The sequence below is a fragment of the Rhea pennata genome, chromosome 1 (genome assembly GCF_028389875.1).
Source record: "Rhea pennata isolate bPtePen1 chromosome 1, bPtePen1.pri, whole genome shotgun sequence".
In the NCBI taxonomy this organism is placed as follows: domain Eukaryota; kingdom Metazoa; phylum Chordata; class Aves; order Rheiformes; family Rheidae; genus Rhea; species Rhea pennata.
Window position 1 is genome coordinate 55440624 of NC_084663.1, and position 23664 is coordinate 55464287.

The window sequence follows — 23664 nt, forward strand, 5'->3', positions numbered from 1 at the left end:
GGTGTACTTGATGTTGTGTTCTTAGAGTAAGACTATAACATTAAGTAAGTATCTGAAAAGAAAGCTTTAGAGAGCAGTTCTCCAGCTGTGTTTCTGTTAGTGACTTATAGCACAGAAATCTGTAACTGTTTTAATTTTATAATTTAGCTGTAACTTGTCTTCTGGGAATTATTTGCTATTTCTTTACTCTTTGATCTCCTCTCTCGAAGAACAGTTTCAGTGCCTGGAGGCTGATTCCAGGTATGCAGAAGGAGTCTGTACATTTAAGCTGAAAGCCTCATTACGAGAGGCTGAATAGCTGTGCCTAGTTTGTATATTTTAGATAGCTGTATGTGTTTGTTTTCCATGTGTTTATATCATCTGTCATTAGTAATGGTTTTAGTAGGAAAGTTCATTTTGTCAGTAATAAAAATGTGCTGTTTGCCTTTTAGTAAGAAAGGGCTGTACTCAGAGTTGGATAGGCTGCATTTAGTCCTCCATCCCTGCAGCAGTAAAGAAAGAAGATATTTAACTTGGCAGGTTGTTTGTCAGAGAAGCATAATCATTCAGAGCAGTAAAAGCTTGTATGTAATGCAGATTTTCTTTTCCTTCACCGTCCTACAAACTTTTTGCGTTCGTTGCTTATGTTTAAATTGGGAATGGCCTCTCCTTTTTTCTTCTTTTTTCCTTGCACCTCTCCCAGTCTTGACACTTCATAGAGTTGTCAGCAGTTTTTGCAAAGAGGCAGTTATCTATCCAAGGAAGAGATAAGAAGTCTGATCCAGGAATGGATGAAATAAAGGGGTCCGTTAGAAGTTCCTTATCTTCCTTTTCCCCTTTCCATTTTCCTTTTTCTTCTTTTTTATTTTTTTCTAATTCAGGTTTTAAATAATGTCCTTTGCATACAAAGAGTTAATGGATGCGCAGAGTGGGTTTTGCATTATCTATGTTTGCTGTAGATGTTCTTTGAGACGATGTTGTAGTAACAGTCATGTGTAGATCTGATAACTGTTTCCAGGGGTGACAATTTCCATTCTGCTCCTAAAGAGAGTGAACTTTCTGAGAATTTACACGTATCTCTTCGTTTTGAGTGATTCAAAGTTGGGCCTGAGAAATCTTAGCACTTTTTGTCAAAACTTTGCACATCCCCTAATAGTGGCAAACATACATTTCTGATACTGTCCCACTAGCAATATGACAGCTCCTTCTGTGCATGTAACCCAGTTTTTGAACACTGCTAAATTTCTCTTCCATGCTATGAGAAGTGGTATTTGGAAATGGGATGAAGAAGGAGGGAAAGAAAGGGCCAGCTGCCCAGATCTGTGGTTTGAGATTTGTGTCTCACCAAATGCTATTTGGGGAGCCCCACCCTGAACTGACAGAGGAAGTCATCGAGCATATTTGCAGCACTTTATCTCATCTTTTTATGAAAGCATAGTAAACAAGAGAGAAACTAGAATCCTGTTCAGAGGAGAGGTGTACAGGCATAGCAGTAGGCCTTCTCCCTTTCTGAGTTAAGTCAGCGTGTCTGAGATTGGTTTTGGGTGAGACACAGACCCCTTTCTGTCATAGCAAAGGAAGATAGTACATTTTCTTACCTAGGTGAGCTAAGTGAAAAGTAGATTACTTGAAGAAGTGTTTTGAATTTAGCTATAGCTATCACTTTCTACAAGCATTGGATGTTGTTCTGATCATCTGATTTTGGGTTCAGGTATTACTTTGTTCTCTATAGTAAACTAGATGCGGTAACCAAGGAAAGCACACTTGCTGTCTCTCCCCTACCTGCCTACACGTCTGATAGAAACTAGTTAAGAACATCTTTCAGCTGCTGTTTTTATCTAGTCGCGGAGAGGAGCCTTCAGTGGTGATCTTACCAATTTCAGAAGGTTTTGCAGCCTCTTCTCATCCCTAAATATTTGAGCTGCTGGAGTTGGTGAAGAGCCTTTTGTCTTTCTTTTGCCCCTTTATTTGGCTCCTTGTAAGTCTTGGTTATGGGCTGCATAAGCCAATGCAGGATGCAGAGATACTTTGACCTCTCTTTCTCAGCAGTTGGGTCAATCTCTTCCTCTGCAATGTTTCATTCTTAGAGTGACTGGATTTTGTTCTGATTCCAGTTATTTCTCACACTAGGTAACAGGAACTTGAATATCTTCACATGACTGTCTTTGAAAGCTTGCAAGGCTGAAATTGGCTTTTGTATGTTGCAGGGTAAACCCTGAGCAGTAAACTATTTTGCCTAGCTTTTTGTCTCTTCTGTGATACTAGAGATTTGAGGTTGATTCCTAGGCCCCAATTGCCTGGAGTCAGCATGCAAACAGCAACAGCAGCAGTCTGATGCTTTGCAGCAGCATCTCTCATCATTCACATGCTGCTGTCCTCAAAATGTGCCTTGAACTGAGGGAACACTGAGCTTACACATTGCAGTTGTGCGCCCTTTCTCATAGGAATTAATACATTGGAGTGAAGATTAGTGGCTTCCACCTCTGTGTTTTGTATGGGAAGACATGCATCATCGTAGATGTCCTCTTGCTGCTGCGTAACTTTGGAGATCAGATGGAAGGGAGGAGGCACAAAACCATTGGATCGTCCATCCTGAAACTGATTTTTCCAAGGTAGCTAAGGGTGCTACAGCAGATTTTAATGCTTTGGGAATTCTTACGAAGAAGCATCAAAATGGTCCAACAAGTTCCAGAGGAAATAAAAAACTAGAACGTATGTGGTAGGAATTTCTTCAGATCCATGCTAGCCAACCCTCTGTGGTAGGAAAATAATGTTGTGTTGTCGGCCATCTAAATGTGAAGGGTATTAAGCCCATCCTCATAGCAGTAGGGGTTGCAAATAACTATTCGGTTGTCTGAGTGGGACAAAAGTATTTACAGCTCGGTCAGTGAGGGGCACCTGCTGGAATGTGCTGTCCAAAACACTTTTAGTGACAGTATTATCCCTTCTATTCTATCCCTAAACCATTTTTAATGCTTGTTCAGTGGGACATGTTGCTGACAGCCGTTTGTAACATCAGGCTGTTTTCCTAAGATAGATAGGGCAGTCTGCAGACACTGAGACTGTAGTTTAGCAGTATGGGGGCTCCTGCTACAGTGCTGGCTTTAAACCCAGCCTCTCATTTCTGCCTTTATCCGGCAGGACAGTTTTTGCTCAGTTTTGCTGACACAGTTATATGTGGAGCCATGCTGTAAACTAGATCAGCTTATTGATCCAGGTTAGAATAACTCTTTTAAAACAAATGTGATCTCAGTCTATAAACTATTTTGTCAGCAAAACTGAGGGCTAACATGCTTTGTGCCAGGCCTAGGTACAGGAATGAGGGCCGAAAGTATATCCTCAGGTTATTAAGGATGAAAATAGCATGCACATGTAGGAACAAAATCAGGAAGGCAGGCATAAGTGATACATAACTAGAAGGGAAGATAGTGTAAGTTACTTTTACATTCTAGAATACCTCAGCAGCAGAGAAATACCAAGGAAAGCCTTTTCTGCCTATCATGGAAAACAAAAGCTAGCAGCTAGCAGCTACTGTGGTACTTGGCAAGCTTGACTTTCTGCAGCAGCACCATTCTCATCAGGTGCTCACCCCGTGTTTGGTAGCAAAGCTGTGTCAGTCAGACAGTGAGCCAGATCAAGAAATCAAACTGAGTTAAATAACATCTGTTCTTGGGGAGGGGGAAGAGGGGCAGAGAGGATGTGGAGTTATTTTTTAATAACAGTGCTCTCGTCCAGTTCACTGTGTGATATGAATACTGTTGAAGCATCAGTGGAGAGGCAGGGTTGAGAGGGACATAAGGGAGGAGGAAGGGCATCATTAACTTAAGCTAGACCTACCACCAGAATAAGCACTTGTTGAATTACCTCCTCAGGAAGTCAGAATGTTAATGCCTTTTTTGCTTCTTGGGTTTAGTAAAGTACTTGACACTGCCTCACTTGACATTTTTGTAAGTGAGCTGGGAAAACTCACTCATCCAACTCGAAGCTGGATGTTCTCTCTCGGTTGGAGAACAGTATATGGAAAAAGACTTGCTGTCAGACTGGGAGGATGTGTTGAGCAGGGATGAGTTGGAAGGCCCGTCTCTGATACTATTCAGTATTTTCAGCAATTTGATTTAAACAAGGGAGTAATATGTTTAAGCTTGCTACTTACTAAATTGTGAGGAGGACAGGATTGGGACTCTCAATATTCTTGAGCAGTTGAGGAAAGACTGTGAGGAAGAACCACAGACAAATGCAAAGTTTCTGCATTTTGGTGGGGCTAGTCAGTGGCTTGAATTCAGGACGGGAGACAACTGGGTAGATAGCGATTCTGCAGAAGAGGATTGGCCTTTTCTGGTTTGTGAGACAAACACAGTGAACACTGTTACATATTTTATACACACAAAAAAAAGGTAAATGCTTGGTGCAGACTGGGACATGTAACTGGGAAGTGTTATGAAATAATTGTTCAGCTCTGTTTAAAGCTCATAAAATCTAGGCCAGAATATGTATCCAGTTGTAGACGCTGTACTTAATGGAAGATGTGGATCAATTGGAAGGAGTCCAAAAGAAAGCAATAAATGATCAAAGGTCGGTGAAAAGTTATCTGTAAGGAAAGATTGAAATAACTGAAATTGGTCATTTTAGAGAGCAGAAAGTAGTAGGAAAAATAAAAGTTTCAAATACATATGGATAGATGGAAAGAAGAGAATCAGTTGTTCTCAGTGTTTATGACAAGTAAGGCAAGGAATAATGAGCATAAACTGGAGGAAGGGAAATGTAGGTTAGTTATTCAGAAAGGCTTTCAAATAGTAAGGACGTCTAAGTGCTGGGATAATTTCTCTGGGGACATAATATTGCATTTTTCATTAGAGGTCTTTGAGAACAGGTTAGACAAACTTGTGCCAGTTTAGAATATTGTATCCAGTCTGAGCAGTCAGAAAGGATTAGTGGCTTGGAGTCTCTTCGTCTCCATTTTCTGTTGCCGTAACCACTGCTGTAGGCACTGAAGGCTGCGGATATGGATCCTGGGCTAGTTGTAGAAGTCGCTGCCCTGCGCCTACCTCCGTGCGTGCTGCCGGAGGTTACTCCTGCTCCGTCAGCTGCGCTTCTCATTTGCATCCGCAGCCAAAATGTGACAGAATGCCTGATAACAGCCAAAAAGAGCAGAGCTTTGTCAGTATGGATATTTTTGAGTGAAAAGGATAAAGAAGCGCTCCGGTGAGCAACCCAGCAGGGGAGGGGGGAGCAGGAATTACTCAAGAGGCATGAGAGCCAGGCGGCTGGGAAGCCGGTGGTGGGAGCCAGAGGAGGGTGCGTGTCCGCCCTCCGGGATTCCTCGTGGAGTTACCTCAGGGCCTAAACTAGACAGCGGCCAGGCGGCCTGTGCCTTACAGCTTCAGCTTTCTTCCTTGGATACTATTTTTTTCCGTTTGCTATGGTAATGTCAACTGAGTCATTCCACAGCTCTGGGCTCTGTACTTGTTTCAAAGCCAGAAAAATGTGCAAGACTTGGTTAAGTTTGGATGGGGCATGATTTTACAGTAGACACCCGCTTCTGATATGTCAGCCCCATCCGAGATCGCTGAGGGAAGCAGTGAAGGGGTTGTGCCCTCTTGACATTTTGAGAAGTCGTCCTCTGTCATGCTGCCAGCCCAGAGAGCTACACACCAGTGCTTGTTTCCAGGGGACTAGTCAGGAGAGATTGAAATTGTTCTTTGCAAGCTTCTTCCCCTAGCAGTTCTGCCTCGCTTGCTATGTAATGTGTATTTGTTTGGGGAGAAGGAGAGGTGATCATTTTTTACACGGGGACTCTTTTCTCCTCGCTTTGTTCCTCCGTTTTTAAGATTTTTCCTGGACTACCTGTGAAATCAGCTGAGCTGCTGCAGTTGACTTTCCTGACCATTTGTTATGGTGAGGAAAATGTCACTTAAAGTTCATGTGGTGCCTCACTGACAGCAGATGTGGGGAGGATGGGGAGAGTAAGGAATTACTGCAGTGCCTGCACATTCTAGTGGTAGCGAGGTTTCAGAGCTCAAGATCAGGCCTGCTCTGCTCGTCTCCTGTGAGGATTTTTATATGGATTTATATATTAGATGGTGCCTTTGCCCAGCTGTACCTGAGCTTAACGAAGCTTTAATTGCACTTTTCTATGATATGCAGGCAGTGAAAGAAGTGCGTGTTAAAGTGCAAGCTCATGCATATTCACAGTCTGTGTGGCTTGAAAACAGTGTTTCCCAGCATGATTTGCTGCTTGACATTCATCAAAGTGTGATGGTCAGACTACCCAGGAACTGATGTTTCAGCTGGCTGGTGATTTTTTTTTAATATTATTTTTTAATTTTTCTGCATTATTTGGGTTTATCTCAATCAGTGCACGCTTGTTTGCCAGTTTGCCTAACTTTCTCTGGTGATTTCTCAATTACCAGATAATATGAAACTATCTTTAATCTGAGCGAGAACTATTTGCCCCATCATGGTAGGGATTTGTATGCTCACTCACTGTGGTTATTTCTCAATTTAGCTTACTGTTTTATAAATTATTCTTCATTTATTTCTGTAGTCTGAATCTCATCTGACTGCATAAGTTTAGATTTCTGACTTCAGAAGACTTGCAGCTTGTTTGTGAAGCTGAAGTTTTTAAACTGTGCTGTTCAGCCTGGTGGTAATTTAAAAGTTCCACTAGGCAGTTTTAAATATGAGTTTTTCAGAAATATGAAAGAGGATGAGTTATGTTCCCTTTCGTCAGTTGTGAATATGAACCAAACTATGATTGTTTTAGAAAACAAGCTGCCTGTGGATTTGGGAAAGCTATGAGGAACTAGTGACAGTTCTCATTGCTGAGACAGAAGTAATATCACCTCTTTTTCCAGTTTTACTGTGGGACGTGAGCTCTGGGTGTTCCACAGGAGCCAGGCAGAGTGAGAGATTCCTCTAGAGTTAGTACGGTCCTGGACAGCAGAGGATCAGTTTCTTACAACATGATCCATTTTGGCTCAGTTTGTATACTAGGCTGAAGAGGGAGAGGAGGTCTGTTATATGGAGAGCTGCTGTTAATTCCTCAAATCTTGCTTATCTGTCAGCAGATGTACTTTCCTATCCAAATGTTGTTCTCATGATATTTTCTCTCTTACATGTAGAAGCAATATGTATGTCCCACTGCGGACGCACTGAATTTGTAACCAGCCCATGCATGTACACAAAACACAGGTGCAGATTAATGCAAAGCTTGCAGCTTCCTGTGACATTACATGGTACTAAAGAAGATTTACAGTTCATTAGGATCCTCTCCCATCCTTACAGATACTTTATGCACCTCTTCAGTGTTTCAGTGCCAGTCACTTCCTTAAGAGGCCTGAATGTTTTACTCCTTGCTGAAGCTTGTAAAAGACATTTTTGGGGGACTGTTTTTGACTCATGTTATTGGGCTTCGCTTTGTGAACGGTGGTCAGTTCAACTGGAAATGCAGCCCGTATTATTCTTTTCAGTGGCCCACAAAAAGTCCAGGTCAGCTCCTGTAGCTCCTGTGCTGTAAAATAGAGTATGTCAATTCACACTGCTTTATACCAGCTGGAGGTCTGGTCCAGTGTGTTGAAAGATGCAGAAGGCAATTGCTGCAGTGTATTTGTTAGCTTAGTTGGCCTGAAAGGACGTGCAGTGAAAGAACATAATCATTCTAATTCATTCTCTAAATGTTTTTCTGTCAACAGCTCTGAAAAGTCCAGCTGCATTTCATGAACAAAGAAGGAGTTTGGAGCGGGCCAGGGTAAGATGCAGTATGCTCTTAAAGATTTCAAAGAAGTCAGTAGTGGTAGTTCTTATATGTTGGGCATCCTGTAGATACCAGTGAGATACAAAAGTATCATTCATATTCTGGATGCAATACCTTGCTAAGCAGCCAGAGGTAGGCTGAGTAGGGTGTTTTTCGTTAGTTTATATGCAGTGGTGGTGATCCCTGTGAACAAGTCATGCCTAAAAGCCATTGAAGACAGTGCCTAGATTTTCCCTGGAGTCTTCTTTTTGCAGATCACTGATATTTTTCTTTCCCACCGTCCGTATACTTTACATGCTCATTTTTATAGTGTTTGTTTTGCCCTTACTTACTCCTACTGTGTGGATGCCATTGAAGCGGGTGATTTCCACCTTTGAGCAAAGTGTGTAGTTTTTCTGTTACATGCACACATTCTTGATTATCTAGGGCACTAGAAACTGACAATTTAATAGAGAAGATTCCAAAATATTGTGAAACACCGAAATCACACAGACTCCTGGCTTTGAGAAAGAGGAAGCCAGGCCTGAAATAGGCGACACACTTCACGCTGCATCTGCTTCTCAGACTGGGGGTTTCTTGATGATTTCTGTTCCTCAAAAGGCCTCTGGGGATAGTATTTTTTCTGACTAGCCTACAGAGAGATAAAGCCTGTTACAGCTGTTTGGTTAAGCTTTGTTTTAAAAATGAAAACAATATAAAACTAAAGATATAACAGCTGTAATTGAAACCTGTCAGACAGCATTAGCACTTTAAACTCTGCAGAAGGACTGGAACTTTGCATGTTCTTCACTTTGCATGAGGAACAGTGTCTGAAGGGTTTCTGTTTCTTCCTTCTCTCTCTCTTTTTTTTTTTTTTTTTTAATCTTCTTATGAAATTAGTGTTGAGCAAGTATGGCATGTCTTTTGTAGACTTCAATATTTATTTTCCTTAAGGGTCCATTCTGATGGCTGGTATCTATTAGTCAGTTACCCACTACTCCCAGATTCCCATTCCTGAGATGAGTAAATGGTAACATGCTCAGCTCAGACAGGATCATCTGTGTTCATTGCTCCGTAGTGCATTCTCCGAAGATGGAGCTAAGAGCAGTTCTAGAAACCAAATAGCATTTGTGAAAGTGTTTAGATTCTGCCTGTCAAAGGGGGTGCATAGGGGTTGGGGGAACATCTTTTAACTTAACAAATAACATATCTTTAAACAAATAAAGGAGCAGGTCCAAACCACAAGTCAGCCCCAAATACCAGCAGTATGTATAAGTATTTGTGTAAATAATGGAACCAATGCATCTATCTTTAGCCTAAAGAGAAAAATCTTGAATGTCGCCCTGACACAAGCTAGTAGTGCTACATAAAGGGAAAAGAGGGCTTCAGCTCTTGAAGAAGTCCTTTACTGCTTCTGATCTGCAGGGCCAGTGGTGCACTTTTTTACTGATAGGATGTACAGTAGAAAGTAGTCTCTAAAATAAACTCATTCTGTGGGTGCTCTGGAACAGAAGATATTTCCCCTTTCTGTTCAGTGTTTATTTAGATCATAGTTACAACTAAAAGTGGTTGTTTTTTGTTTGTACTACCCAAAATTACATCACTCCTGTGTCTGATAACTGAAATTGGTTTTTACTTGTCTGTTTCTGCTACAGACAGAGGACTATTTGAAACGGAAAATCCGGTCCCGGCCAGAGAGATCAGAGCTGGTTAGGATGCACATTCTGGAAGGTATAGCATACACTGAACAGGAAGACATCAACAATAAACTTCGTTATAACCACTTATTTAAGAGCTTCTATTTTGCTTCTCACTCCAAAATCTTTCTTTCAATTGGAAAATTGGCAGAAGGTCATGTCTGCTGCATGATTTCTTGGGAGGGAATCATTTCTCTTTGCATGGTCTTTTTGATTTTCAGAAGAATCTGTCATGTAAACACAAATTGTGCAGTTTTGTGCAGCTTAGCAACAGTAAAATGGAATGAGTATGGATTGGGCTTCTGATAAGAGAAGACACTCTAAAGTATCTAAATAGGAGTGAGGAAGATTTGATACAGTGAATATACACCTAAGCTTCAGAGAGAAGGTACTCTGCTGCTGCTGAGTACCAGCCACATCTTTGCACACAACTGAAAAGGAAAAGATGAATGAGAATCAAGTGACAGAGTGCAGTGAATTTGTCCTATTCTAGAGTTGTGAGAACCATTGTAATTACCTTACACATAATATCTGTAAGATAGGTGTAATATTTTTATATTGTATATTTATCTATTATTATCAACAGGAATTTTTTCTGTAGTTACCTACAGTTACCTTCCTGAACAGAAGCGAAATACTGTTGAAGTGCAGAGGTTGACCATTGCTGGACTGATGCCATTTTCTTTACTTTCCCTGAGCAGAGACCTCAGCTGAACCCTCCTTGCAGGCTAAGCAGCTGAAGCTGAAGAGAGCCAGACTGGCTGATGACCTCAATGAAAAGATAGCGCAGAGGCCAGGTCCCATGGAGCTGGTGGAGAAGAACATCTTGCCTGTGGAGTCCAGCCTGAAGGAAGCCATTATAGGTAGGGCCAGAGGACAGATTTTTGAGGGCATTTCCCAGAGGTGGCTGTGATTTTCTGTTAATTTGCCTGCCTGCTTGAGGGAATACCATCCCATGGTTGGTTTTGTTTTCCTGTCTCAGAATCACAGCCTTTCAGCCCCAAGGACCTGAAAAGCAAAACTCCTCCTGGCTCAAATAGTAGTACAAAGACACTGAATTATAAGTACTATGAACATCCCAGAGTAGTGTGAAACCAATCCCAGACCCCCAAGACTTGAAAGACTGTTGTAGATTGCATTTTCTAGATTCTCTCCTTAAAAATCCCTGTCTGTGTCAGCAACCTTGGTCAGGGAGAACCCATTGACACTTGGAGCAGGGAGAGGAGACAGAATATAAACAGGTGTGATGAAACAAAAGCTGTCTGTGGACTAACAATCTTCAGAGGATTCAACCCTTTAAAAATAAACCAGAACAGATGGAAATCATACCAGCGCCATTCCAAGGGCTGAAAGGAATGCCTTCCCTCTGCCTGAGCAGTGCGCTTTCCCATCTCCCCAAGTTAAGCAGTCTGTGCCTGAAATGCACACAGCTACTTCAGAGACAAATGGGACACAACTGTGAGCAAAGCTGCATATTTTTCATGAGAAAAGGGAAAGGACAGTGTTGTGAGAGAAGCTGCCTTCACTATTGCACACAAGAAATAGTTGAGGAAGAGAGTGAACTTGAGAACTGGAACGTTAGAGATGTGGCATCTTTCTGACTTTAAGCATGTCACATCTCTTTAGATTTCTGCCGCTCCTGTGTTAAGTGGGAATGATAGTAATTTCCTGCTTACTAGGATCTGAGATAATTTGTTGCTTGTGGGACCTGTAGATAAGACAGTAATACTAATAGCAGCCAAGGCCACCACTTTTGACTTGGTCCATAGCCCTTGTTGCTTGCAATATGTAAGTTCTCAATTTGGGCAGGGTTAAGTAGCTTGTGTTCTGAACTTCCTGCTGAGAGGCAAGGGAGATACTTCACTTCAGTCTGCATCATTTTATTATTTTTATTCCACTGGTAGCACAGTTGAATAGAAACATTTACAAAAGCTTGAGTCTAGGCTTTATTCTCCCATTTTTACTTCTTGCTTTAAGCACAACTCAGACGTTTCTCTCTCCCTGTTTTTGTTATCTTTGTGAAACATTTAGCATCAAGTGAAATAATTTCTTATTCCACTTCAAAGTCCACAACTGGTGTTTGTGTTTACAGTTGGACAAGTGAACTACCCAAAGGTTGCAGACAATTCCTCTTTTGATGAGGACAGCAGTGATGCCCTCTCCCCAGAACAGCCAGCCAGCCATGAGTCCCAGGGCTCTGTCCCATCGCCAATGGACTCCCGGATCTGTGAGCCTCTCCCTAACACCACTGGCACATCACTAGCTCAGGTGAGAATGCAGTGGCCTGCTGTAGTGTCCTAGAGCATTGCAGCTACTGCTGATTTAAAAAATAAGGCCTGGAGATCCTTGAAATGTCACTACTGGGGAATAGTTCGAGAGATTCCACAAGAGGTCTTATCTCCATGTGGTATCGGTGAAGCCTTCTGCTCAGAAGTCCCTGAGGTGGTGACATGGGGAAGGGGGGAGGGCAGTGGTTATTAGTGATGCTTCCTGTGTCAATGTGTGACTGATTCTGGCAGGCAAAGGTGAAAGATACAGGTGTGAAATTTTGATTTGTTTTCTGTCCTAAGTAGTTGTGCTGCTTCTCAGGGACAACTGAAGCAGTGGGTTGAAAGAATCTTAATTAATGGCTTGCAACCTGTGCTGCTTTCCATCAAGTGGACACTACTTGCCACTCTCTTAAAGTGTTTCTGTTCTCATTAATATACGCCTCATGCAGTGTTCTGTTCCTGCAGGGTACATCCCAATTGCAGATTAGTGTAGACTCCAATGAAACGCTTTTTCTACCTGAACAGCCACCCCCGCCTCTGCCACCTCCTCCTCTTCTGCCTCCTAATCTTACAAATGGAGCCACTCTTCCTGCTGCCAAACCTCCACCAACACTCATTAAGGTACTGTTTGGACTGATTTCTTCATTTCTGTAGTCTGAAAGAAATTAAGATGGCTGCTCCAAGGAAGGATTGAGGTTGGAAGTATTATATTGACAGATGCTAAGGAAGGAAGGCTTACTACTCTCTAGGGTCTTCCTCTGACATTATTTGTGATGTATTTAGTAGATTCTTCTGTGATCTATTTGCCTGCTGTAAAATGTCTGAGTAGAAAATCTTCTGAAACAGTCAACATTATCAATAGTTAAGAGATAATGAGTCTACATGGGATGGACAAGTGGTCTGGGGTACTGGGGAAGATGAGTGGCCTTCTGTCTGTGGCCTGCATTCTGGTGCTGTGTAAGCTGCTGTGGACGCATTGCCAAAGTTAGAGAAGCATGGAAAGACCCTGAGGTTAAATGTGGAGAATTTTGAAATAAAAATCCCAGCTTACTTTCTGGCTTATATGGAGTGCTGTGTTATTTCAGTATTTCCATTCTTATTTGCTTCCTCCTTTTCTTCCGAGTAGCAAAGCCAGCCCAAGTCTGCTAGTGAGAAGTCTCAGCGCAGTAAAAAAGCCAAGGAATTGAAGCCGAAAGTCAAGAAGCTTAAATATCATCAGTATATCCCCCCGGACCAAAAGCAGGACAAAGGAGCTCCTCCCATGGATTCATCCTATGCCAAAATACTGCAGCAGCAGCAACTCTTTCTCCAGCTTCAAATCCTCAACCAGCAGCAGCAGCAGCACTACAACTATCAGACCATTCTGCCAGCTCCACCAAAGTATGGGTCCTATATGCCACCTCTCTGCATTGGGACCCTGTTGTGCTACAGGTCCCTCATCACTCTGTCAGCTCTGCCAATAGGGAGAGCCCTAACCCTTTAGGAAGGACCTGCTTCCCCAGTCCTGTTATCGAATACGCCATGTTCTGATTGTGAGGTGTGGGAATTGGGTGCTCAATCGTTTTGGGTTACAGTGGGCCTCAAAAAAGACTGGTGTCAGGTGAATCAAACAATGCAGCTTAAATGAGTTGGTTGACAAAGTAAGGGGAAATATTTATAGTCAAAGGCATTGGCATGTCTTAACGTCTGGGATGGCACCTGGGGCACTTGTTTGTCTGCAGGCACATGCTTGGAGACATTATATATATAGATATAGATACAGAGATGCATAAAATCCTTGATAGACTTCTGCTGCACTGAGGGCCTCCAGTCCCTTTCCACCTCAGTTGTGATGCCTGTCCTTTTTCTTTCCCTGCAGGCCTCCAGGTGAGCAGCAGAGTGGTACCAGTGCCCCTGCAGTACGCAATCTCTCTGCCACAGTCAGCACCACATCTTCAGTGTCCTCCGGTTCCAGTGGGCTGATGCGACAAAACAGTAATGCTGCGGTGGGCAAGCCAGGCCCTCTCCCTGCCAACCTAGATGAGATGAAGGTAAATGTTGGTGCTGCAGTCAGTACTGGGAAACTGCACAGCCCTTTTATTTTTGCCCCTGTCAGCAGAGCAGTGGAGATTGAATGAAGTGGCTGCTGCAGAGCAGGGCTGAGGTGAACTGACAGGAGTTTGTGGTAACAGCTGGCATTGCTACCCTGCAGTGTGTACCTGGAATGCAGGTCCATTGGCCTGCAAGGGGTCAGTTTAGTCCTTTGCCTCATGATTCTGGTAGCTGTTAATAGTTGTTCTGGTTAGAACGTGTTCTCTTGATGCTACCGCATCTTTTTCCCTTGATCAGGTGGCAGAGCTGAAGCAAGAGTTGAAGTTGAGAGCCTTGCCTGTCTCAGGCACGAAGACGGACCTGATTGAGCGTCTCCGAGCTTACCAAGACCAGAACGGTTCAGCTGGCCAAACAGGCCCTAATCCCAAACCCAACACAGCAGCCATTCTCCCCAAAGCTGCCGAGGTGGTGGTGGCCTTCCCAGCTGCTAGGCTGAGCACAGGGCCAGCCCTGGTAACCACTGGCATTGCTCCAGCAGAAGTAGTTGTGGCAACGGTCACCAGTGGTGGCATGATGAAGTTTGGCAGCACAGGCTCAACTCCCCCCGTTTCTCCCACTCCTTCTGAGCGCTCACAGATTAGTACAGGAGACGAGAACTCAGCCACTGGAGACACCTTTGGGGAGATGGTGACTTCGCCCCTGACCCAGCTAACCCTGCAGGCATCTCCAGTGCAGTTTGTGGTGAAGGAAGAAAGCTCCAAGGCTGCCTCCTGCAGTGTAAGTGCAGCACCCAGGTCAGAGCGGTGCAGCACCAGTAACAGTAGAGACGCCGAAGTTCGGGACAAAGACCAGATGCTGCAGGAGAAGGACAAGCAGATCGAGGAACTCACTCGCATGCTGAAGCAGAAGCAGCAGCTGGTTGAGATGCTTAGACTACAGCTAGAGCAGGAGAAGCGCTCTCAGCAGTCACTAGCGGCCCCGGCTGCTGCGGGAGATGGAACAGCCCTTCCTTCCAACCCAGTAGCGTTTGGCATCCAGGTCAAGAGCGAAAACGGTTTCCTAAGTTGCCAGTCCGCAAAGCAATCCAGTGGCCAAACAGACCAATTCAGCCCCGCACCAACCGCTAGCCAAATGGACACTTCGGATCCAAGCGCAGTGCCAAAGAAAGCCGTGATGGTGAAGCAGGAGGTGCCAGCCGCGGAAGCAGAGCTGCCGTGCCAGTCCCACAGCCCGCGGCTTTTCCTTGGCCAGCAAGGGAGCGCCCTAAGCGACCTCATCAAGGGCACTCCTCCCCCCACCCTCATTACCGATTCCACAGGGACCCACATCGTCCTCACCGTGACCAAGCAGAGCACCGAGAGGCAGGGCCTCTCGCCCCACGGGAAGGCGGGGAGTAGTTGCCCAGCCTTGCAGGTAGGCGAGCGTTGGGTCGCTTCCCCACTGTGGGCAGTCGGGTTCTTCTCTGCCTCCTCCCACTCGTCGCACAGTGGTTCAGGTTACTATAGGATGACTTCACACATTGGAAATTCAGTGCAGTTAATAATAAAAGAAAAAGCTGGGTTGTCTGCTGTGGTGGCTAATAGTTTGTAGGTTTGTAAATCAGAGCAATATAGGCAAAATTTCAGCAAAAAGACTGGAATTTGACACTGATGAACCCCATACCGCAATGCATGATTGACTTCATACATCATGGGCTGCTAGCATTCTTTGAAACATACAGTTCTGTCTTCTTTCAGGCAGGATCTTGTGCTTGGTGTACTAGTGTTTGCTGGTACATCTCACTCTAGTTTTCTAAAGAAGTTTATTTCACCTCTTGTTCTTTAATGGAAGATTGTAGTTGGGGTGCTAGATTGTCTTGTCTGTTGAGAGCTGAAATCAGACCATGGGGGCAGCCTTTTTGCTTTTTTGCTCTTTGTTTTAATGTGTGTCACTCTGTAAGCGTTAGCAGAGTCTTCTGTAAGAGGTGATCTGCTCTTCCTCTGTTGGCATCAATTCAGCACTTAACAGAAGTGTTCTGAGTGTCTCTCAGAAAGAGAGAAATATGCCTGGGATTTATGACAGAAGTTAAGCCCCAGCATCTTCTGTGGTATCAGAAGAGATTTTTATTGTCTACTGCCACATTTTCTGCACTTTCTGCAGAGCAGTTGGCAATGTCCACCATCAGGCACTAAACAGGCTGCATTTGCTGTGTGTCAGGTGAGACGGGAGTCAGCTGTCAAAATACAGGCATTCTGTGACACCCTTGATACCCCAGGGTATCTTACCTGAACTCTAGCTGCTGCTCCAGAAGAGCACAGGTCAGCGAGAGATCCTGTGCCAGGTCTGTCTGCCCTAGAGGGGTGTCTTGGATAGCCTAGGGATTTGAGCGGTACAACCTTCTCATTTAGGCCACTGAGTCCCACCCCAATATGATTGCTTGGTGAAACTGAGAATAACTGAGTGAATTTCCTGAAGAGTAAAGAGGAAAAAGGATTTCAGAAATGCTTTAAGAAACCAAAGCCTTGCTCCATGTTGTATCTGGGAAATAGCTTCTTACTGACATCCTTTTCTTTGCAGAGAGTACAATCATCGCCCTCTAAAACTTCCAGCCAGCCACAGCGTCAGCTACCTGCAAGCACCCCTCAGCAGCCCACGCAGCAGCAGCAGCAGCCCATACAGCAGCAGCCCACACAGCAGCAGCAGCAACAGCAGCCCAGAGGACTAAACCAATCTGTCAGAAAGGTAGCTGGCCACCTGCCTGTATTTCTTCCCTGTTTCCCTTGCCTGCTGTCAGGGTTTATAGCGGTGGTGGGAAGGGGATACACATGCATGGTGCAAGTCAGAGACTATTGTCACAGCAGGAGAGATCTCACAGCTGCTTCTACCACAGCTTGCAGTTGCTTGGGGCATTTGGTTTTCACCTTGAATGTGGCAGCGGAAGGGGCACCTGGCATAACATCTCCATTCCTCTGTCTTCTGCTGAACTAGTTGTGCTCACCGTCAGGTCTTCAGGTTTCAGGAGCGCTGAGCGTCCGTGAGGTGTTGCCCGAGAGGCATTTGTCGGGGAGATCTGGAGGCTTTACAGCAAAGAGTTCTGAGCTAAACCCTGACAATTTACTGCCTTCTGCCTTTTAGTCCCACACACTGGACAGAAGACCAGCTGGTGTTTTAAACAGGCATTTTCTATCAGTTGAAAATGATGAGAGACCAGAATGGGCAACCTTGGTTTGCAGTAGTGCCCCCTTCTCTTGAAGTATTGCTGCTTAAATTTAAAGGTGGTTACTGTGTGGAGAGAGCCTGCCGGAGGGTGGTGTGGGCAGTTTGTCTGCTGTCAAAGGTAGGATATGAGCTCCAAGAGGGACAAAGGATGTGACCTTTTAATGTCCAGTCCTGATGAACCTTGCTGAAATTTCAGTTCCTGTGCCTTGAGCATACCTGCTAACTATGTCTTTGTGAAATACAATGCAGATTTAAGGAAGAGAGCACCTCCAGCTTTACCCCTTCTCCAGGCGACAGCTCTAAAGAGACCTTGCTTGTGCTTCTCCTCCCATTCTAGCCCCAATCAGAGATGACATAGCTTTTTCTGTAGCATGTAGTCAAGATAAGACATAAAAAGATCATGAAGAGTTTTTAGAACTTGGAGGCTCACTTTTGAGTCAGATCATGAAACAAACATGAAGACAGGAGTTACTTCTAGTGTAGTCACTATGTTTTGTCCTGTGGGATAGGCACTTTGCAAAGTGTCAGTGCTTTGGGTCACTTTGAGACCTCTGATGAAATGCAGAAGGTGAACAAAGACACCTTTCTCCCTCAGACTCCTTAGACTGGATGCAGTCTGTGCCTGATCTTAGTTCGTGTGCTGTGGAGGCATCTGTAGTGACTCTCCTAATCCTTTTGCCTCCCTGTAGGGTCAGAAGCCAGACCTGCAGGTGGTCACGGGGCAGCTGCCCCACACCATATTGTCTTTCTCAGCACCTCCAAACCTGCAGCCCTTCTTCCTCAACGGTTTCCACAAAGGGTCCCTGAAAACTGGTGCTCCTGGCAAATCCGGCCAACCCAGTGTGCCAAAAAAGGTACCATCCCAACAAATCCCAGTGGCCTGTGCCACCACGCCAGTTTCCAGCCCCTCTCAGGGACAGGGAGAGGATCCTAGAGCAGCTCTGCAGTGACCTGGGGGTCACTCCTGTTCCCCCCACCCATCACAGAACAGATAAAAAGTTTTCCAGGGAAAATGGGATGGGGAGGAGCAGCAACATGTTCAAGTGTTGAGACTGGAATACAGCTAATGTCCAGGATTCCTTGCTTCAGTGGAGCAAACTTCAATGTGGTTCACACATAGCCCCTGTAGAGGCAAAGGCCTGATCCATGTTTTGATACTTCCTATGGGCAGTTGCTTGCTGACTCATCTGGTGAAGCTGAGTCACTAGCACCACTTCCTGCAACACTCTGGGTTTCCTTTGGAGGTCTCTGGTGCTTCTGAGTGCTCTGGTGCTCCCCGCCCACCTTCAAGGTTGTGGTATTTGCTGCTAATGAAGCCTGACTGTTGCCAAAGCAGGCACTACAGTGAGTGGTGGGTAAAAGATAGATTCTAGCCTGTATTGTGCAGAGTAAGTTGAAAGCAGTGTGGGAAATGCCCTTCTCTCTGCAGAGTATTAGAGGAATTTCCCACTTGGACAGACAAAAGCGTCCCCGTCCAGGAGCAGTCCGGTGGTGGTTTGTGACATGCTTGCTTTAGGATTAGAAAAAGCAAGGTTTCAGCAGAAAATTTTGAGCTGTGATTTGGAGGGGAAATCTGTCTTGCTGCCCCGCAGCCAGGGCTTAGTGCACGGAGTACATGGAAGAACCTGGGCTGTTGGGAGCAGAGCAGTGCAGACTTCTGTGTGGCACATGCCAAGAGAGGGGATGATGGTCTCTCAAAGCAGCTGTGAAACAGGACATGGGCTGACATGGGCTTTTCTCCACTCACTCCTTCTGTCTTTGTTCTAAACAGCCCTCATCGCAGCCCAGCTCTCCTGCTGCCCCTTCCCCATCCCAGATGGACCTGGAGCAACAACAGCACCCGTCGCTTTTTGGAACTCCTCCACCTCCTCTCCCTGTTCCCTCGGTCCCAATGAAAGAGCCTCCAGGCTATGAAGAGGCAATGAAGCAACAGCCAAAAGCCCAGGAGGTGAGAACAGCTCTTTCCCCTGATTTCCTTGGAGAGCACATGAAAAGGTGCTATTGTAAATCCGCTTAGACTCCCAGTCTGGGCAAGTAATAGGAAGTTGAAACTCAACGGGCCTTTTCTGACTGAGCCCTTCTATCTAAATTCCTTCTGGAGAGTATGGGGAGGATCCCAAACCACTTATTTCCTGATGAATGTTAATACAGCAGTTGCTAAATGTACCTTCTTAGAGCCTGGGGTTAGAGGAGTCTGGTGCCATGCCTCTGTGAGGTTATTTCTGCTGAGTAAGAGCCCAGTCACTGGGGTGAGGGGGAAGAGCCAACAGCCAAGGGAGCTGCTGGAGGTGGAGGCCCCTGTGATAAGCAGAAAGCTGATCCTGTGCTGTCTCCGCAGGAGAATGGCTGTTCCAGCCAGCAGATGGACGACCTGTTTGACATTCTCATTGAAAGTGGGGGTAAGGAGACAAAACCCGTATTGAGCCTGGCTTTGAGAGTGGGGACTGCAGAGCTCTGAGGGGGTAGTGCAGCGTGGGTAGCGTGACGCAGGCGCTGCTGGGCAGTCATTAAGGCGCTGAGGGGCCTGTCGGTCAGGCGTTAGTGTGATACAGCGGCTCTGCTGCGCTGAATCTGGGCGTACCTCTTCTGTGACACTGAGGAGAGCTGAAACCCCCCAAGCATGCTGAAGGGCTTCCTTAAGCCAGTTGGTGTCCGGCGATGGCTCAGCGTGTGGGGGGGTCCGCATTGCCGTGGTGGGCGGGGGGGGGGGGGGGGCTCTTTCCTGTAATCGGCAGGGCTTTTCCTCACTCTGGTCTGGGTGCTTGTTTCCTGTACAGAGATTTCTGCTGACTTCAAGGATCAGTCATCACCTGCCGGGAAAGAACCACCCGTGGCCCCAGCCGCCTCCTCGCCGCCCAGCAGCAACCATTCCTCAGAGCTGGCGGTGCCAGTGTCCCTGGGGCAGCAGGTGCCCGTGGGCCGGCTGGAGGACTTCCTGGAGAGCAGCACCGGCCTCCCCCTCTTGACAGCAGGCCACGACGGGCCAGAGCCCTTGTCCCTGATTGACGATCTCCACAGTGAGATGCTGAGCAGCTCAGCCATCCTGGACCACCCGCCTTCACCAATGGACACCTCGGAATTGCACTTTGCTCACGAGCCGGCCGGGGGCATAGCCCTGGATCTGGCTGAGGCTAACTTGGACAGCATGGACTGGCTGGAGCTGCCGGGGGGGCCTGTCATGAGCCTGGCTCCCCTTAGCACTGCCGCTCCCAGCCTCTTTTCCACAGACTTCCTTGATGGACATGATCTGCAGCTGCACTGGGATTCTTGCTTGTAACTCTGTGAGCAGAGACTGAAGGGAATGGGCGTGGGAGGGCACGGGCACGTGGCGGGGCGGGGGGAAGAGGGCAGTCAACCAAAAAAACCCAGAGCTCCTAATACTTGTGCTCCTCCCCCAACAGTGACCTTCCTGTGCGAAGCCAGCAGTGGCCGCAAAAGGAGACTCGGTCCTTGAGTCACTGCTGCCAGGGCAGTGGGCAGCCGGGTGGGCTGGGCAAGGAGGAGGGCTGCTGGGGGGCAGAGACTGCAGGGGCTCTGGGGCTGTCGTGGCAGCCCGGACCCTGCTTGGGAGCTGGGCTGAGAAAGGAGCCGGCGCCTGGGGCGGGATGCCGCAGGCCGGGAGCTCCCTCGCACCGTGATGTGGTGGGACTGGGCCTGTGTCCCCTTCGCCAGGAAGCAGTACCTTGCTGGGGCTGGCAGATACAGGGGGTTACGGTGTCCTGGGACAGCTGATGTGACGGTTGTGGAAGGGGATTTTACCTCGAGCAGCGTGTAAAAGAGGGCAAGCTGCCTGTGGGGCGGGGGGCTCCGCCCGGTGTGCCGTCTCTAAAGGGCAGGGTCTGGTCTGCTGCTGGGGTGAGAGAGGCAGGAGGCAGAACTGGCACTTTGTCCCAGCGTAGCCAAAGGGAACCAGGGTTCCCCACCAGCGCGTTGTTGTTGTTGGCACCTTTGTTGTTCGTCAGCTTCAGGTTCCTAAAAGAGATCTCCTGCCTCATCCAGTGAGCCCCGGTGTTGGACAATTCGGGGTGAACATAAACCTTGTTGCCTGGGGGAAAAAGGCCCAAATTAGTAAGAGAAACCCGAGAAGCTGTGCGCAGAGGCTTTGGGGCACCCTGGCGCAGCAAGGCAAGGGAAGCAAGCTGCAAGCAGCGCTCAAGCCCTGGCTGCCCCCGTGGCAGGATGCCGAGGCGGCGGGAGCGCTTTTCCGGGAGCCTCCGCGGCCCGCACGTAGCTTGCATGTTGTTGTCGACTTTGCCGCAGGTCACCCGCTTGCCCCCCTGGAAGCGCCAGTGGTTGAGGTCCTCCAGCACCACCTCCACGAACACGTTGTAGTGAGCCGTGGGGTTGAGGCTGGTGATGTTAAAACTCAGGAAAGGGAACATGTGCCTGTGGAGGGGAGAAAAAAAAGCGCCTCGCATGCGAGGAGGGCTTCTGAGCTGGTTTCCCAAATACCGCTGAGTTTGGCAGAGGCCTCCCTACTTGCGACACTTGCTTTGGGCTGCAAAACAGATTTTAAGGTGCTAAAATCCAGGTCCTTATATGTTAAATCTGCCTTGCTGCCTCAGGCGCCCGGCCGTGCGTGGAGTCCGCCCTTCAGGCACTCTCCCCTTTGGCTTCCAGCTCATTCCCAGTCAGGTCACTTGTGACAGGCTCCCCCGGCTCTTAGTAGCCCGGCATGGGGCAGGGCTGCGCGAGGCCACCAGCCTGTGGCAGGCCTAGAGCCAAGTAAGCATCCGCGTGCCCTGGTAGAGGGCCAAGGGGCACAGCTGGCAACGAGGAACGTATCATCAGGGGCCACATGCGATTTGTCTCCAGCCTTTAGCTGTGCTCTTGTCTCCCTGTACAGCTCATGTGCCAGTGGAAAGGAGCCCCTCAGCCCCGGTGTGCCCTGAGCCAGGAAAGGGTGGCCGTGCTGGGTGGGGAGCGTTGCTTGGCGCGACACAGGGCCTTGCTCAGCAGCGAGCTGCGAAGGCTCCTTGCCTGAAATGGTGGGCAGCAAAGCTCGGTTGTGCTGCAGTGAAACCTCTGCGCTTCCCGCCTGGCCCCCAGGGTAGAAGGCGCAAGCAAATGGCTGCGTCCTGCAAGCTGCCACCCTCTGCAGAAGCTGCTGCTGCTGTGTAAGTCCCCCAGGCTGGTGTGCAAGGAGAGCTGCTGGCTGCTGAGCCGGAGGAGGTTGTGCCCCAAACCCCTGCGGTGATGTGAAGATGATGGATACTCCTGCCTGCGCGTTTTTTTTTTTTTTTTTTTTTTTTTTTTTTTTTTTTTTTGCTTTGGAAACGCAGGGCTGCGGGCCTCTCTCGGGCCGTTACTCCTTGTCATTTATAAATTCTGTGTTTTGGGGTAGCAGCTCACCACTGTATTGACCAGGTGCGACAGCCCAGCTGCGCCCTGTGCAGCCTCATCTCGGCACAGCTGTCCCTGCTTTGGCCCTGAACTGCAGCAGGGTGGCAGCGGGGTCGGGGTGGAGACAGGCGCCTTTGAATTAATGTAGAATAAGGCTCTGGCCCTGCTAAGGCGATGGAAAGAGCAACAGTACCTGTTGAGGCCTGCGGCGAGGGCCACAGCACGCTTTGTCGGGAAGAGAGAGGTGCTGCAGGGGCATCGGTGCCTCTGCGGCCTGGCAGGGGCAGGTGAGCTGCCAGCCCTGCGCGTAACGCTCCATCAGGAACTAAACTGGCAGCTGGGTGGGATTGTGCCTGAATCACAGCTGGGGAGAGACGCCTGCTTTCCTGAGCCGCGTTTCGTCGTTAAAGATATGGGGAGCCAATTTCTCAACCATTTGCAGGGGGAACTTGCTGGCAGCTGCCTTCCTTTTATTGACACCTCTCTTCCCTTCCCCCCCCCCCCCAATAGAAGCAAGTCACTCAGCTTCTCCAGCAGTGGGTGGGAGCTGAGGGGTGCTCATCTGCCTCCCTCAGGCCCCTGCACCCCCACAACCCTAAGGGGAGTCTGGCCTGGGTGTACTGGGGAGAGGGAGCTACTGCCCTGTGGCACAGCAGAAATCAGAGTGTAGCGCTGCTGGGTTCTGCATTGTGCACTGTTGGAGTCAGGGCTGCCGCCGCTGCCTCCCTGGGCAGCTGCCCAGTGCCGAGGGACAGGGTGTGCGTAGGAGCAGGTGGGGCTGGACAAGGATGCGGAGGACCCTTCCTCCTGAAGGGGAAGAAAGAGGTGTGAAAAAATGAGATTTTTTTTTTTTTTTTTTTTTTTTTTTTTTTTTTTTTAGCTTTTAGCCCAGCATGAGCAGCAGCCCCCCCCCCCCAAGCAGCTGTATGTCATTTTTTTGTACAAATAAGTAATTACAAGGCAGTGACTAGTAAATAAAAAAAAATAAATAAAACCATCCAAGTGCAGTGATATCCTACAGGAAGGTGGGCGCATGCCAAGTGCTGTCCTCTGCTTCACCTCCCCCCCCCCCCCCCCCCCCATAGAGTGCCTGGCTCTGCTGGAGGGCGCTGTTCTGGGAGCACTGGCGTGTCACAGCTGCAGTGAGCAGGAGTTGGTGTCAGCTGAGAAACACAAATACCTGGGGCAGCCCCCTCCCTTGTCCCCCCAACCAGAGATGGGCTGATGGAGAAAGGATGAGCTCACATCACTGCTGCCTTGCTCCTGTTCCCCCCCCCCCCCCACACACAAACACCTTGATTTGTGAAACTCGTAGAAATCTGATGACATCATTAAATGTGCCCAATGCATTTGAAATTGGCTGAGGGGCTTGAAAGCTTTCAAGGAGCCAAGACAATACAGAAGCGTAAACCCC

General features: G+C 47.5%; 1 protein-coding gene across 7 annotated transcripts in view; it reads left to right on the plus strand.

The window, feature by feature from the left end:
• The window catches only part of MRTFA (myocardin related transcription factor A), a 96287-nt gene extending 74114 nt beyond the window's left edge, over nt 1-22173 (plus strand). For 3 of the 7 annotated variants that reach the window (XM_062587488.1, XM_062587514.1, XM_062587497.1), the window contains 12 exons: nt 7671-7726; nt 9367-9442; nt 10110-10271; nt 11501-11676; nt 12144-12299; nt 12805-13058; nt 13537-13708; nt 14007-15122; nt 16266-16430; nt 18679-18855; nt 19246-19306; nt 19685-22173. In XM_062587488.1, coding sequence (XP_062443472.1) covers nt 7671-7726; nt 9367-9442; nt 10110-10271; nt 11501-11676; nt 12144-12299; nt 12805-13058; nt 13537-13708; nt 14007-15122; nt 16266-16430; nt 18679-18855; nt 19246-19306; nt 19685-20184 — 3071 coding nt within the window. In that variant the 3' untranslated portion in view covers nt 20185-22173. The remainder of the gene's footprint in view (nt 1-7670; nt 7727-9366; nt 9443-10109; nt 10272-11500; nt 11677-12143; nt 12300-12804; nt 13059-13536; nt 13709-14006; nt 15123-16265; nt 16431-18678; nt 18856-19245; nt 19307-19684) is intronic. The other 4 variants (XM_062587506.1, XM_062587537.1, XM_062587530.1 and 1 more) reach the window with 4 other exon arrangements.
• Nucleotides 22174-23664: the final 1491 nt, after the last annotated feature.